General features: G+C 40.9%; 1 protein-coding gene across 1 annotated transcript in view; it reads left to right on the top strand.

Moving 5' to 3' along the window:
- Nucleotides 1–278: 278 nt before the first annotated feature.
- The window catches only part of TMEM131 (transmembrane protein 131), a 102,980-nt gene continuing 87,838 nt past the window's right edge, over nt 279–15,420 (top strand). Inside the window, exon 1 of the mRNA XM_074159905.1 lies at nt 279–438. Within this exon, the coding sequence (XP_074016006.1) occupies nt 279–438 (160 nt within the window). The remainder of the gene's footprint in view (nt 439–15,420) is intronic.

Here is a 15,420-nt window from a genome sequence, read left to right on the forward strand (position 1 = left end):
CCGCACCGCCCCCCTGTCTGAGGGGGCGGGGTTACCGGGAGAGGGCGGACGGCCCCTCAGGCAGGGGGCGGGGGCGGGGGCGGGGGCGGGGGCGGCAGCGGGGCCGCCCCCCTGCGTGACCACACGTGTCAGGAGCGACGCAGCGCGCCGCAGGGGTGCCCCGCCCCTCTCTCCCTCCCCTACCACCGCCCCGCGCCCCGCCCCTCCCCGAGCTCCTCCGCGCGCGCACCGCGGCCCGGCCGGAGAGACGGCGGACCCGCACCGGCTGCGGCAGCGCGATGGCGGCGCGGCGGGAGGCGGCGGCGGTGCCAGCGGCCAGCGGCTGCCGCCCCGGCTCCCCCTTCCCCGGCGCCGGTAGCTGGACGGCTGGTTGGCGGGGCGCGACGCTGTGCTTGGCACTGGCGGTGCTCCTCCACACGGCCCGGGCCGAGAAGGAAGGTGAGACCCAGATTTCCTTTCCTTTACTGGCCTGCTCCGGCGTCGGTTGCGGGGCCGTTGCGGCGGTTGCGGCCCCGGGGGTGGGGGGTGTGTATGTGAGGCTCCCGGCCTCTCCGCCCCTTCCCCCCCGCCTTGGCGGGGCCGCCGGGTCCCGCTGCCCGTCGCGCGACGAGTCGCTTTCGCTGTGGTCCCCCCCGTTGTCGTCCCCCGGCCCCGCCGCGGCTGCCGGGGTGCGCCGGTGTGTGTGTGTGTGTGGTGGCGGGGGGGGGGAGTCACTGTCGTCGGGGGGAACTCGGTGGGGTTCCTCCTCCCTGACAGCGGCGGGGATGGAGCTGGAGCTGCCCTTTAAAAAAGGGGGGGGGGGGAAAGAAGAAAGGCTTTCTGGCGTGGAGCTGGTTTCCCTGCGGCAGGCTTCCAGGCAGGAGAGCGAGCCAAGCCAAACAGACGGGCAAACCTGCCTGAGAAAGGGCAAAAATGCCCGCTGGGATGTGACAGCGAGAGACCCTCCTTTCGCCTCCTTGAACTTTTGACAGGTGTCGGATGCCTTCACCGTGTCGATGGCGTTTTCTCCAAACTTTAGTGAAAGTCGGACGGGGACTTTCTAAGTTTTAGAGTCTTTGATTTTGGCACGTTGTCTTTTCATTGTGGTTTAACAAGGGGAAAAAAAAAAAAAAAAGCCCCGAGCGAAACACCTAAGCGTATTCTGTAACATTGCTGAGAACGGCTTTCAAGCATTTCCAAGGTGCAGACTCATGGTCTCCTTAAAAGTGCGTCTCTGTGGCAGTGTTAAAAAGCAGCAGATAAACGTAATGCATTGCAGAAGTTGGTGAAACAGATTTACTTCGACTGACGCGAGAATTTACTTTTCAAGCAAGTTGCTGCGCTGGAGGAGGGTATATTGGAAGGAGATTGAAATGTTTCGTGCCAGATGAGGTCCAAGAGGATGAAACAGAATAAAAACAAAAGAATAAAAAGGATATGGAATATGAGTTTAGCGAGGAGGCTGTATTCATGTCTCTGGACCAGACCTGAGGGAAGAATAAATGTAGATAAGCCTTTTGTTTCCTAATGAAAGGCTCAATTTGAGTGATTTCCTAGTGACTTGTTTTTATAAATGTGATGATGTTGGTATTAAGGTGATAATAAAATACAGTTAATTTTGAGTCACAGCCACTCTTGTTTACTTGACTTTGTCTTCAGAGAATTTAACATTTAGAAAACAGTGTGAAGAAGATACAATATCCTTAGAGTGATGAGAATTTGGAAGGCTGTCAGCTCGGTCTGTAGTGTCTTGAGGTACTAGAAAAGTTCAAATGCTTCAGAAATACCTATTTTTTAACTCTGATTTTGACTCCATTCCTTCATGGATAATAGTTTGTATGAGTTAATGAGCTTTATCAGTGATGTCATACACCGGTATGATGGAATTGATTCATACCTTCAAAGTTGTGACAGCTGGGGCCATGGTCTGGCTTTGTTCATTTGTGGAGGAGATACTGTTTTTTTCTCTATGGACTTTCTTGGCATTCCTAGATAAACAAAGACAGGTTTAGATTCACAGAGTTTGAACGGATGATTGAAGCCCTTCAAGAAAATGGAACAGTTTATACTGATAGCGTTTCCTTCTATTGATACAGTCTATTACTTAAAACTTATCCCAGCAACACTTATGTCGTTTTCAAAAAGTTAATTTGATTCTCATACAGAACATGGATTTTTTCAGTCTTTTCTGATTTCTGACACTCATTTTTCTTCCCAAGATTTCTGCTGCTCGAGTGTAGTTTATGAGTAGTGCATTTAAGCTTCCTAATACATCTTGGTTTAGTGTCTCAGGTTTGTGTTTGGTTTGGGGGTTTTTTTTGTGGTGGTGGTTTTTTTTTTTTTCCTTAGAAGAATTTGATGATGATCTGCATCTGTGGATCACATTGAAAAATGTTGTCTTGGAGTCTTCTTTTTGCTGAGTGCAATGCCTGTTTATGGCCCGGATTAAAAAACAGTGGTGTTTAAAGCAAGACGAGTTGGATAGTGACTTGTGAGATCCAGTCCCACTGAATTTAAACTACAATCTAAGTGCCAGTCTGAAGGGGCAGTAACTGAGCATAGGCGAGGAAGGATGGGTTTGTACAGTGGGCCTTTAGACCAGGATGGGAGCTCAAAATGAAATGCTACTTCAGAAGAAAGGAGGGGAGGGTGTTTCAGGCTCTATCCTTGAGCGCCTTAGCTTCTACCAGGTTGTGTCCAGTTAAATATAGTAAGGCACAGTTTGAAAAAAGATAATCTGGAAGTGAGGAAATAGCTAGGAATACACTTTTCATTCCCCAAATGCGGACATACATGTTTCACTACAGCTGCAGGAAGGAAGCTGTGGAAAGGAATTAGAACTGAGGTTGTGCATTCTTGCTCCTGTACTGTTTCTAAACTGCTGAGTCGAAGGTGACTGTAGTAAGACACAATGCAGTATATATTCCAGACAAGTTGCTACAGAAAAAAAGTTGATAGAAGCAGGTGCTCAAATGAACAATAGGAGTGAGAAGAATAGATCAGAATATCACAAAATAAACTGAAACATGAAGGTGGAGGACACTATTTTCCTCTTACCTTGCATGTACAGGAGGAAAAAAGGGGAAAGATGGAGCTGATGCACAGAAGAGTAATGCTGGTTTCATGCTTCTATGGAGAAGGAGCAGCAAGCAGTTCTTTATGGAGCTGTCATGAGTAGGAAGAAGACTGATGCTGGAGTATTCCAGATTGATGTGACTGCTTTTAGTCCCCAATCTTAGTTAAAGAGTTTGAGGGTAAAAATGTAACACAAACAGCTTTGCCATTTGTCTAACAGAAAAAGCGAAACTGAAATCATTTGTGTACACAAGCTGTAAATCAAACTCATGGGAAACAGTGATATTGCTGTACACTCTCTCTGTGCTAGAGAAATAGAACTTGTGGAAAATATCTGGTGTCTGAACAAATATGAGAGCAGAGAAAACTGCATGTGAACCAGCCAAAAAACCAAAAAACCTTATCCGTTTCAGACTAAACACTGATGTGTGACTTTTTTTTTTTTTTTTGGTTTAGCTGGGTGCCCATGTATTGCTGAGGAATGAGTAAGACTGAGAAGGTTGTAAAATTTTTTGTTTGTTTTTTTTCACTTAGGAAATCTGTGAACCCATAGCAAAAGAATGACATGGCAGGAAAAAAAATTCTGCATTCAGTCTTAAAGAGCCTCCTGCCAGCTAGGAGGGGCAAAAATAACTTAAAAGTTTCTTTTGCATATAGATACGATTGTCAGGCTTTTTGTGGGCTCATATTTTCTAGTGTAATTATTACGTTCTGTATTGCCACATGGATTGAGACAACTTTCAGTTTATATTTGAGCATGTGTGGTTTTTGTTTTGGGTTTTGTGTGTGTGTTTTGGGGTCTGTTTTTATTTTTTAGTTGTTGTTTTTTGGAGGGACATACAACAGCCTTCTGGGTTTCAGGTTGAAGGAAGCCATAGTAATGCCATAAGCGCCATGGTCAGTAAGATGTTTTGAAGACAAATGTCTAACATCAGTGTGCTTTTTTACCTGAGAACTGTTTTGTGTTTGTCCCTTTATTTATATTCATTTGTACTTACTTATATTAAAATATGTCTTCATTTTATATGATGATTTTTTTTTTTTATTTTTTTTTAATCACTTTTTTATTTGGCCAGCTGACTGAAAGCCTGTTGAGACTTATTTTGGTAGTTCTTTTACCAAAATACCTGCTCACAAGATTGGTGCAATTAGAGCAAGGTTGGTAATTAGGCTGGGTTCTATCCCTAACTGTAACTTTTGAAGTTACATCTTAGTGCTGGATCCGGGAAAAAAATTCTATTTAAGCATCTAAGATCTGATGCCAGATAAGTCAGTGAAAATGTGGAATGTTCTTTTTTTTCTAAGGCATGACATATTCTCTGCTAACATCCTAGAAACTAAGATAGTTACTGAGTGTAAATGTTAGCTAAAATAATCATGGAAGAGTTGAAGGGAGGTGTTGTCATTAGAACAATGCACTGGGATGCTGGAGTTCTGGTTCCATTTTTGTCATTCTGTCTAATCTCAGGCAAGTAGCTTTTCCTTTTTGCTTTTTACCAATATCTAAAATGGCAATCCTGGATACTTCATATGACTATAGAAAGTAGGCTAATGCTGGAAGGTGATGTGGGAGAAAGCATATATGTTCTAAATAACATTATAAAAAAACTCTTCACATATACTGCTTGTTTGTCATATCCAGCTGTCAGAGCTAATATAAAGCATGCTATCATTTATTTTAATGATAATGTTTTGACCCTGACTTAAATCAAAATGTGATCCAGAAAGAATGACCTCAATCAAACTGAAAACACTCTATCAGCTGAAGTAGCATGTCAAAATCATGAACAGTGTGAGGAAAACACAGTGAATGAAAATTGACCATGCTGTCTCACTGTGTTTTTGAAACTTAAGTATGGGAGAGCTGATTAGGTTTGCACTATGTCTTTGCTCTTGTGAATTATAAATATTAACCGTGTGTTTGGATTGAAAGGTCTCATACTTGCCTGCAGAATCTTTGGGCTAAACTAAATATAAGGACAAATTATAATGCAATAGACAGGAAGTTGAGACCCCATATTCTCCATGACCTTCTGTGTAACCTTGAAATGGTTGCTATTTCCTCCCCTGCATCTCACTAGCATCCAGTTATATTGCATGTGTGAGGCCGACTGAGGTACCCTCACCTGTAGAGGTCGATTGAAGGATAATATGCTGCACTTTACAGTCTTGGATTGTAAACTCTTGATGGAACTTGCTGTGTATTTGTATAGTGCCTAATATGATGAAGCCCCTCCAAAGTTTGCAGAAGTCTACAGGCATAACTTTATTTAAAGCTTTCAGTTGTGATTTTTGTGATTGACTGCCAGTATTGCAGTATGGGTTGCTTTGAGTCATTTGGATGCATTTGTGCATGTTAAAATTTCAGCTGTTTGCAGTAAAACTTGGACATTTGCTGTATGTCGCTTTATTTCAAAACCTACCCAGTTTTGTTCTGCTTAAAAGATACGTGCTATAATTCCGTAGTGTGATTTACTAAGTTTATAAAGAATATTTCAAACTGTAAACTTGGTAAATCACCTGGGAGTTTGACAGTGAACGGTGGATGGTTGTGGTTCACGCATAACGAGCAGTAAAAGTTGTCTGACTGCAGCACAGGCTAGAACCAGTTTGGTTTGTTCCTGTCTGTGGGTTCGGCAAGAATAAAAGTCAATAAAGATCCATTTTATTTGTCTTGCTAGTAACTGCTATCCAGTGTGGTGCTTCTGACTTAGTGTACAGCATGAACTTACCTGGGTGTAACAGGAGCTGCAAGAACGTGTCTTTTTTTTTCTCTCAAAGACAGCATTTGAAGTATATCTGCACTCCTCAGGGTAGTAAGTGGGGGTACTCAGGACTGGACTGGGTAATACCTTGAGCAGCCTGCTCTAACTGGACCGCTCTGACTAGGCAGATGCACTGGAGGCCTCTGGGGTCACTTCCAGCCTGCATTTTGCTATAATTCCAAAAGGTGGGCACACTGGCTGCTTATTATGGAATCAACAATGATTTGATCCATTCACCTGTGGATGTTGTTTTAAAAATCCTTTTTCTTTTTTCTAAAAATTTGTGTTAGTATTTCAGCATTTTTAATTATTAATACCAAGATTAAGGTGTGTGAATTGGCACAGGCAGAGTGCAGGAGCAACCAGAAAACCACAACTGAAATGCGAAGGGTAAATTTATTTTTGTTACCTCGCCAACTGGGGGATCTCCAAAGCAGCACCTGGGTAGAGGCACAAGCAGGGCTGCAGGCCCTGCAGAGCTTGGTCCTTGCTAGAGGATCACCAAGCCTGCTGGTTTTGCCTATATATTTGGGATTTGCGCAGGTGCAGTTTACCACCATGTTCTGTTCTTTTCCACAGCAGGCAGGAATCTCAAGTGTGTTTGATAGGGTGCCTCTACTGCTATCACAGGCCTGTGTTATCTAAACACAGATGTTCTACTTGTCCAACACACAAGTCTAAACAACAATTAGTATGATATGTGTTTTTTGACACCCCAGCAAGTCAATTGAGCATGTTTACAATCCTCCTCACTCATCTTCTGTTATTTTCCCAAAAGAGGATACAGAAATTTTCTTGCATAGGGAGTATATCAGTGCGTTGCTGCAACGGCCTTTATTTTGTGATTGACTTGTTTGACATTAGTAATCTAGCTTGTTAGTTTGGAAATGGGAACCTAGTTCAACTTTGTTCACTGTCACCCACCTTTCTTGTATGGAGAAATTGTTAACAAGCAGTCCAGATGTGGAGGCAGTAATTCTTGCCACCAGCTTCCATTTTTCCATTTCGTAAAGCGTGTAAACTGAAAACGTAGATGCTTGATTTAGGAAACCAATGACCATGAGAGGTATTTATCTTTCTAGTCATAAATACAGGCAAAGAATAATCCTGTGTCAGATACGGGTTTGTTAGAGGCAGCAGGTAAAATTTTAACGTGATGCAGGAGTGTTGGGTATATCTGTTTTATGAACTGTCTACGTGGAATAATTAGTGATTTGCTGACTGTAGCAAGGATGTGATGCAGCGTCTTCATTTAACACTATTTAAGTCTGTTTTTTACATTTTCTGATAAGCAGGCTTGGATAACTTCTGCGCTGGAATATTAAGGGGACTAAACCAGGATTGTGTGCACTCGTGCTCTCTCTCTTTTTAAAAACCTTGGATGTAATGGGGAAATAGCAAAGAGCTGAAGGATTGCAATGCAGTTCCACTCTCTGAAAAGGAGAACAAAAATGGGGAGTTTTACACTAGTTTGAGATTTTCCTGCTACACTTATGAGATCTGTCTTCTCGCTGAGACTATCATAAAGGCATTTTTAATACCTCTTCTACTGCCTGGCATCCGTAATGGTAGAGACCCATCCAAGAACAACTGGAGTTCTACTGTAGTTATTGAACTGGTTTTAAAGATACCTGAATGAAACTTAATAGAAGATGATGTACAGGAAATGAAACTATGTACTTAAGAGCTCCTTCTGTCTATGTACTGTATGAAGTTACAAAATGTCATTTAATAGGACTGTTTAGCTGGCTCTAATACAACATGCTTAGGTTTCTAAAGTTATTTGATCAATGTATCCATTAGCTATTCTTCATAAAGCAATCTGTCTTAACAACTATGTCTTCAGGCTTGTCTGAGGGATTTTTTCCAGTTGAACATCTAGATCTGTAGTTTTAGTCTATGTTGGACTGTACAGACTTGGTGTAATAGAACATGCACAGACTTTTTAAAATTACTTAAGCTTAAAAAGATCCCAACCAACCCTTGATTGTAGTTCTTTTTAAAAAGTTATACAAGTCAAGAAGTACAGCTAATAGTGGTGTTAAACAGGTTAAATCACCATTTGAGGGAGTCATGATAGAATAGGAGACGAAGTTGTAGACAAGCATGGTACTACTGATTTAAAGAATTTGAACACTTATTACCACTAAACTTCTTATATACCCATTTTTCATCAACTTGACTTTTTAGATCTGTAGATCTGAAGAAGAATGGGGGCCTTGTAGAAGAGGGTGGTAGCGAAGAAAAAAAATGCCTGAGAAAAGTCTTCAAAGAAGAGGTTTTTAAAGAGGGAATTTTAGTTTTTGAAAATTGAAAGCTTTCTCATTTCCTTACAGACATACTCAGTTCAAAACATCTCAAGGTAGTTTACTCAGTGTGAAATTGGATGGCTTCAGCATAGTTTGATATGACTGGCTTATGAAATGTCTTTATTTTTGTAATAGATAAGCTGCAGACTGAAAATGTCTGGCTCAGATTAAAGATGATAAAAGATAGAGTAAAGAAATCAGCTGTTTTTCATGACATCTGCTTCCAGTAGGAGATTTTTGGGTCCTCCATTTGAGATGTTGATATAGTATGTGAAGTGAATTTAAAAATTGGTTATCGAAATCATCTAGCAATACAGAAAAATTCTTAATGAATCGACGATTTACACCAAAATACCACAAAGATATTTGCACGTGGAATTTGTAGATAATGGTAAAAATTATCCAGGCAACTAGATAAACTGCAAGGTGTTCGATTTTGGTTTATTCCCAGCAGTGGTTTGTGCACTACCTCGGAGGCCGGTTACAGGGAATTCCTCCTGGCTCTGTTCTGGGACCTGTCCTGTTTAATATCTTTGTCATTGATCTGGAGTTGGAGTATACCAAGTCTGGGGAGCAGTAAGTATGCTCAAGGGCAGGGCTGCATTTCAGAGCAATCTAAACAGGACAGAGCAATGACCTGACAGGACCTTCATGAAATGCAAAAAGAACAAATTGGAGAGCCCTTCATATGGGACGCAACAACCACTTGCAGGGGATACAGGCTGGAAATGCTATATATGAGTCAGCAATGTACCCTGGCAGCATACAGGAGTGTAGCCACTAGACTGAACAAAGTGTTTGTTCCTGTTTACTCAGCACTTAATAGACCACACCTAAACCACTGCATCCTTTTTTGCTCCCTACCGTCCTACTGGAAGGCTGCAAAGATGGTTGGTGGGCACATAACCTGTGAAGAGAGGCTGAGGGACCCAAAGTTGCATGGAGATGAGGCTTTGGAGGGACCTTGTGGCAGCCTGCCAATATCAAAGTAGAGGTTATGAAGAAAATGGAATCAGACTCCTCACGGAGATGCATGGCAGGAGCCTGAGAGACAATGGTCATAAAGTGAAACAGGGGAAGTTTTGTTTTCTACCAGGAGGTGCTGGTCGGTGATGATCTGAGTAAGAAAGGCACTCGGACACTGTAAAATATGATTGAAAATGCTGTTTATTAGAGCTAACACTATAAAGAGAGAATAGTATAGATAATCTTACATCTGCTTTGATGCTGGGAGCTCTGAGTTGTGCAGCATCAAACAGGCCTACGGTCCATGTGCAACATTGTGCAGACCCCATCCATAGAAACGGTTATCCGATGTTGGTCCTTCAAGCTATTGTTGGATTTCCTTACAAGAAAACAACTCTATTCATAACTTCTACTGTCAAGCAGAAAGGATGCTCACATGAGAAATTCTAGCTGTATGGTTAGATAAAGGCAAGGCCACCCAGGTGGCATAATTGCTGGTACCAAGTGGGAGCTGCCTGCAGGCTCCTTCATTACATTGAGCTGGCTGGACTCCTCCTGCAGCCAGGGGGTATGTGCAGCACAGCACGGGCTTGAACGCAAGCCCACACATGCAGCACAGCACAGGCAAGGGCCTACTTAGGTTAGCTCTTACTTGGACCACTGACTCTGCGATGTATTATGGTCTTCTGGTCAGGATCACTACAATATTCTGGCTTGACATAATGAGACCATATTTCACCATGAGGACAGTTAGGCACTGAAACAGATTGCCTAGAGAGGTTGTGGAATCTCTGACCTTGGAGGTTTTCAAGGCCCAGCTAAACAAAAGCTTAAGCAACATCATCCAAATTCAGCATTCACTGTAATTCAGCAGAAGGTTGAAACGACATCTTAAGGTCTGTTCCACCCTGAATTGCTCTGTATCTGTGTTTTGGATCTGCCTTTGTGATCTTAAAAACTTGGTAGGAAGTTGTGATAACTTTGTCACAGCTGATGGGAATATCCTTAAGACAGGAGAAATCTGGGTTTCCACATAACTCTATGGTGAAATCAGTTTTATGGTAGTAGTAATTTAGATATAATTTGATAGAAGTGGAGTTGTAATTGGATCCAGGAAGTTTCACATGTTGCTGCATCACTGAAGAAATGTGATCATAGAATAAAAAAAAGACCCCGTCGGCCATTCCTTGTTTCTATAGTCATGCATCACATAAGCTTTATTTGTCTCCTAGTTTTCATTCTTTCTCTTGAAAAATTTGTTTCAACAGGAATATTTGTATCCCATCTTTCATGTGGAGGATAATATAGCCATGAGTTTCCATCTTGGCTAGCTTGTGGTAATAAGACAATAAATTAGATTGTGGTTGACATGTTAATATACAAGATGTATTAAAGTAATACTTATCAATCTGTGCAACTTGTGTATCTGAGGAAATACTGAGAGATCTGGATATTGACTGTTGCCAAGTTTGGCTGTTCCTTTCTTGCAGCAGGGGGGCATTGAGTACTTGATCCTTACTGGTAACCGTTTCCTTCTTGTATGTTTGCTTTGGTATTCTGGACCATCAAACTGAAGTTTGGTGTAACTTCAGTCTATGGAGCAAACAATGGGCAGTCTAGTGGTACCAGAAATGACCATTGTGTAGTGAGACCCTAACCCCAGCCATCCTGCTCCTTAATTCAGTGATAGAAAGCACTAAGACAACTCTTGCCCTCTAAGTTGCCATCTAAATATAAGATGATAAGGAAGGTGTGTGTGTGGGGGTGTCATGGTTTAACCCCAGCTAGCAACTAGGACTACACAGCTTCTTGCTCATTCCCCCTCTTGGTGTGATGAGGAAGAGAATCAGGAGAGTAAAAGTGAGAAAAGTTGTGGGTTTGATATAAAAACAATTTAAGTAAAATAAAAGTCTCATACGCAAGCAAAGCAAAACAAGGAATTCATTCCCTGCTTCCCATGGGCAGGCAGGTGTTCAGCCATCCCCAGGAAAGCAGGGCTCCATCACACTTAATGGTTACTTGGGAAGACAAACAGCATCGATCCAAATGTCCCCCCCCCTTCCTTCTTCTTCCTGCAGCTTTATATACTGAGCATGGCGTCTATGGCATGGAATATCCCTTTGGTCAGTTGGGGTCAGCTGTCTCAGCTGTGTCACCTCCCAACTTCTTGTGCCCTCCAAGCCTGCTCACTGGTGGGGCGATGTCAGGGGGAGAAAAGGCTGGGACTGCTTAGCTTTGGTTGTTACCAAAACCACCAGTGTGTTATAAACACCATTTCTCATCCTAAATCCAAAATGTAACACTATACCAGTTGCTAGTAAGAAAACGCTATCCCAGCTGAAACTATGATAGTGGGGAACTTTTATATTATGATAAAGCTGCTTTTATATTATCATATACCTTGTCAGTTGCCTTTCATGTAGCTTAACTAGGTCATGATCTGCCCAAATAGCATTAACTGAACTGTATTTTCCAAAATAATGAAAAGATTAATAAATTCCTTGGTTTTGGAGAAACCTGATTATATCTGATGCCGAAGGAGAGATCGTTTTCATTGACAGAGACTGAATCTTCACAGGTGAAGTTACTCTGCTAATTAGTACTACTGAATATCATTATCTGATGGAGAAAAGACTGAAAGAAACTTCAAGTTCATCAGGGAAAATTTGGTCAGAGTTCCAGTACTTGATGAGTCCCATTAATTCTTCCTTTGATTAAATTGAATTTCTCTAGGGAAGAAGACATTAGAGTAAGGCACTTGGAAAGTGAAAAAAAAATATATTTATTTAGCATTATTTAATTGTGGTTTAAAAGTATCTGTATTGGAAAAAAAACCTTCTAATGCTGAAGGGCCATTTAATCTAGCAAAGGTGTGCATATTTATGTTGAGACAGTGCTAGACATATCAAAGTAGAAATGAGAGGTGTTCTAAGTTGCAACTTAGTGATGTGGGGTGGTTGCAATCTTTAAATTAGAATTAGATGTCTCTCCAAAACATATTATATAGCTAAGCCTAAGGATTTGGAATTACTGGGTGAAATTGCGATCTGTGTGGCACAGGATGTCAACGTAGGTCATCATAGCAGTTTCTGAAAGATTCTGACCAGAAGTGATTGTTTATTTGCTTCTGAGGCATAGCTGCATAAATACTCAAAGGTATTTTGGATAGCCGGACTGCATTTCTGCAGTTTAACATACCTTGGCATTTAATTTCTAAATGCCTACTTGCACCTTTAATTTCTTACTAATGTTTTGGGATGTTTTCCCCAAAACTGGAATTCCCCTATTCTGTTTCATTCTTCTTGCCCTATATTTTATCTTCTTTCAGAACTTGCTGCAGTTCTTCTCCACCCATTTCTTTTCTGGCTTTATCAGACATTGCGGCCAGCCTTTTCCTGCTGGTTCCCACATGGCAAGTCAACAGGCTGCTTTGCTAAACAATCAACAAGTAGCATTACTGCCACATCATTAACATTAGGGCTTTAACATTAGGCTTTTCCTACCTTTTCTTGACCTTTGATCGTTGTATTTATAGCATTATCGTGCTGCTCTTTCACTTGTCCTCCAGGATTAATAGCTGTTTCCAGTGGACACTTGAGTGTTGCCACACGAGCATAGACAGGGTGGCGATACTGTGCTCCTCCCTCCCAATGGTTCTTCTCTCCAGTTGTAATTTAGTCTTAACCAAGTCGGAACTGTTATGCAGCAAAATCTAAACTGATGTGTTGTCCAAGTTTCCTTGTTATTAAAATAAATTCATGCAGTTCCACCCTGATAAGTGACTTAAAAAAAAAAAAAAAGGGTGGGGAGGGGGCATCAGGACAGGGAGGAGAGCAGAACTCTGTCACTCGGCCACTGTTTCCGTGCCATAACATTGGTTAAGATGTTAAGATCCTGCATCCTCTGTAGCTGGTAGCAAGGTAGGAGTAAGGACTGAAAACTGAACAATGTCCATAGAGCATAAGGTGTAGCTCTTATCTATTTGCATTCACATTACCAGAAAAGCATTTAGATGTTGGGAGGTATCTGCCTGACGCTGTCGTCTTCCCCTTCTGTGGGGTTTTTTGGAAACTCTGAAAATCCCATCCTCCTTCCTCTTTTCTACAGTGTAAAGAACAATTCTTGCTCCCTGTGTAGGTTTATTAAGGTCATTAATCAGCCTGGATGTACCTTCTAAGTAGGTCTTTGCACTGTGTCAGCACAATCCATTTTTTTGAATAAGTGGGTTTCATGGGTCTGTTCAGTGGCTAATTTCATAAGAGTGCAAGTTTGGAAGGCTGACGTTAACGGTAATAGTTACAATTATTGTCAGCTAATGCATTGTTCTCCTGAAGCTGCAGAATATATGATCTGACTGTCACAAGAAGTACACTGCATATTAAACGTTTCTATATGCTAAACAGGTTAGAATTCTAATAAGTCCATGTTATCTGTGCACGCATCAATTTACAGTGCAACATGAGTAGTAAAATGTATTGCCACAATTAGAAGTTTCTGATGTAAAGTTTGAGAACTGAAGTGTGATGAAGGTTTAAGAATAGTTTGGAGGGGCTGCTGCTTTCCCCCTGTCTCATTGCAGGAATCGTTATCTTGTTTTTGAGTCTAGTTCCAATTAATTTTATGTCTGTACAAGCTCAATAACAACAAATTTATAGAGGTATAACCTAATTTAGCGTACTGAAATTTTAAATCGGCATCATGAGAAAGAATAAAAAGGCCATAATTTGTATGGCACAAAGCCAGAAAAATGGATGCTATTTGCAGATGTTGGGTTTCTCTAACTTCCTTTTAAATTTTTCCCTCTCTCTAAATGATTTATGAAAAGTTTCCATAAGCGTCAGAAGTATTGTTCTCTTTGACTTAAAAATAACGTGCACTAAAGTTTTTCTCCAGATGAGAGATTTATTTTTCTTTTTTTTTTTTATTTGAAAATAAGTGTTCTCTTTGATACCCCCCCCTATGAAATTTTCATGAAAAAACAGAATTGGATATGATTTCCTGAGAAGCATTTTGGAGCAGTCAAATGTCTTTGGGTGAACAAATGGAATTACTGAAACGTTTAAAAGTAAAGCACCGACTTAAAGCAAATGTTTTTAATAGTTATTTTAGGAACTTTTCAAGTAGTATTGTATTTCTAATTTTTTTAAGTGAAGTTTTATGGTATTTGTTACTGCCATCTGAAATTGACCAAAATGGTCAAAGACACATAACTTTTTAAACTCTTACAAAAAAGTCAGACTAGAGTAAAAATTACTCTAGCTGAAGTAGATGAAAATGCAAATTTCCGTAAGGTAGAAATGCAGGTTGAGTACAAAATAAGCAGCTGAGAATAAAGGTATTCGAATAATGTGTGATACTTTTTTTCTGTCCATCTGAAATTTTCTAAAAAAATTACTTTAGATTAATAACTAAGTAAAAGCAGACTGCTACGTGCAGTATGTGTTATTTTCAGTGAGCTTTTTTTGTTTCTAGGTATGTTTCTGTAGTTTTATTGCAAGAATTTATCTATTACACAATGCATCCAATCAGTGCAAACTCCATAAAAGAAACCTTCAAGCAGTTGCACCGTCTTCTGAAGCGTGAAACAAATGTTGTGAGCCAGATGTGTGAACTGTGTCTTCAGGACAGAGACCTGCTTTCTTCCTTTTTCAGACTAAGTGGAAGCTTCATTGTCTGTCTGGGGCTTGTGTGTGTTCTGAATCAGAATTGTGCTGTCACTTTCTGTTTTGTGGCTGGCTTTAAAAACTGAATTGATCACTGAATTCCTAAAAATCTGAAACAGCCTTAACTAAGGGGAGAAGAGATGAGTAGATGAACACAATGTGACATCTTGCCTTACTAGGAATGGACCTTGCTGTGTAAAGAAGCTTGTCTTGCGTCTACAGTCAGAAATTACACAAGTAAGTTAGCAAAAGATTATAGCAGACTTAGTTGGGTAACAGTGTATACACTCAAATTTGTGCTGTTGTGTGCAGTAAAATGCAAATTATTTGACCATTTTTTCACGTGGCTGTGGAATAGCGAGTTGTGTTCTCAGGTATTCAGTGCAAGTGATCTACTGTCTCTGTTTAGCTTGTACTAACTTGAGGATAGGTAGGTGCATATGAACTTACTTGAGTGTGTGCTGTGTAAAGTCATAAAAATAATTCTTTATAATCAGTAGTACAGACCGAGGTTTTTGATGAAAATTATATCTTTTTGTTGTTTAGCTTAATATATTGCTTTTATGTTTCACATGATGATTGAAGTGCATTATCTAGGAATGTTTATTTCAACTTCAAAATGTAAACAAAAAATAAAAATTTGGCAAGCTGGCTTTTTTGAGG

This window comes from Numenius arquata, chromosome 1 (assembly GCF_964106895.1).
Source record: "Numenius arquata chromosome 1, bNumArq3.hap1.1, whole genome shotgun sequence".
Classification (NCBI taxonomy): domain Eukaryota; kingdom Metazoa; phylum Chordata; class Aves; order Charadriiformes; family Scolopacidae; genus Numenius; species Numenius arquata.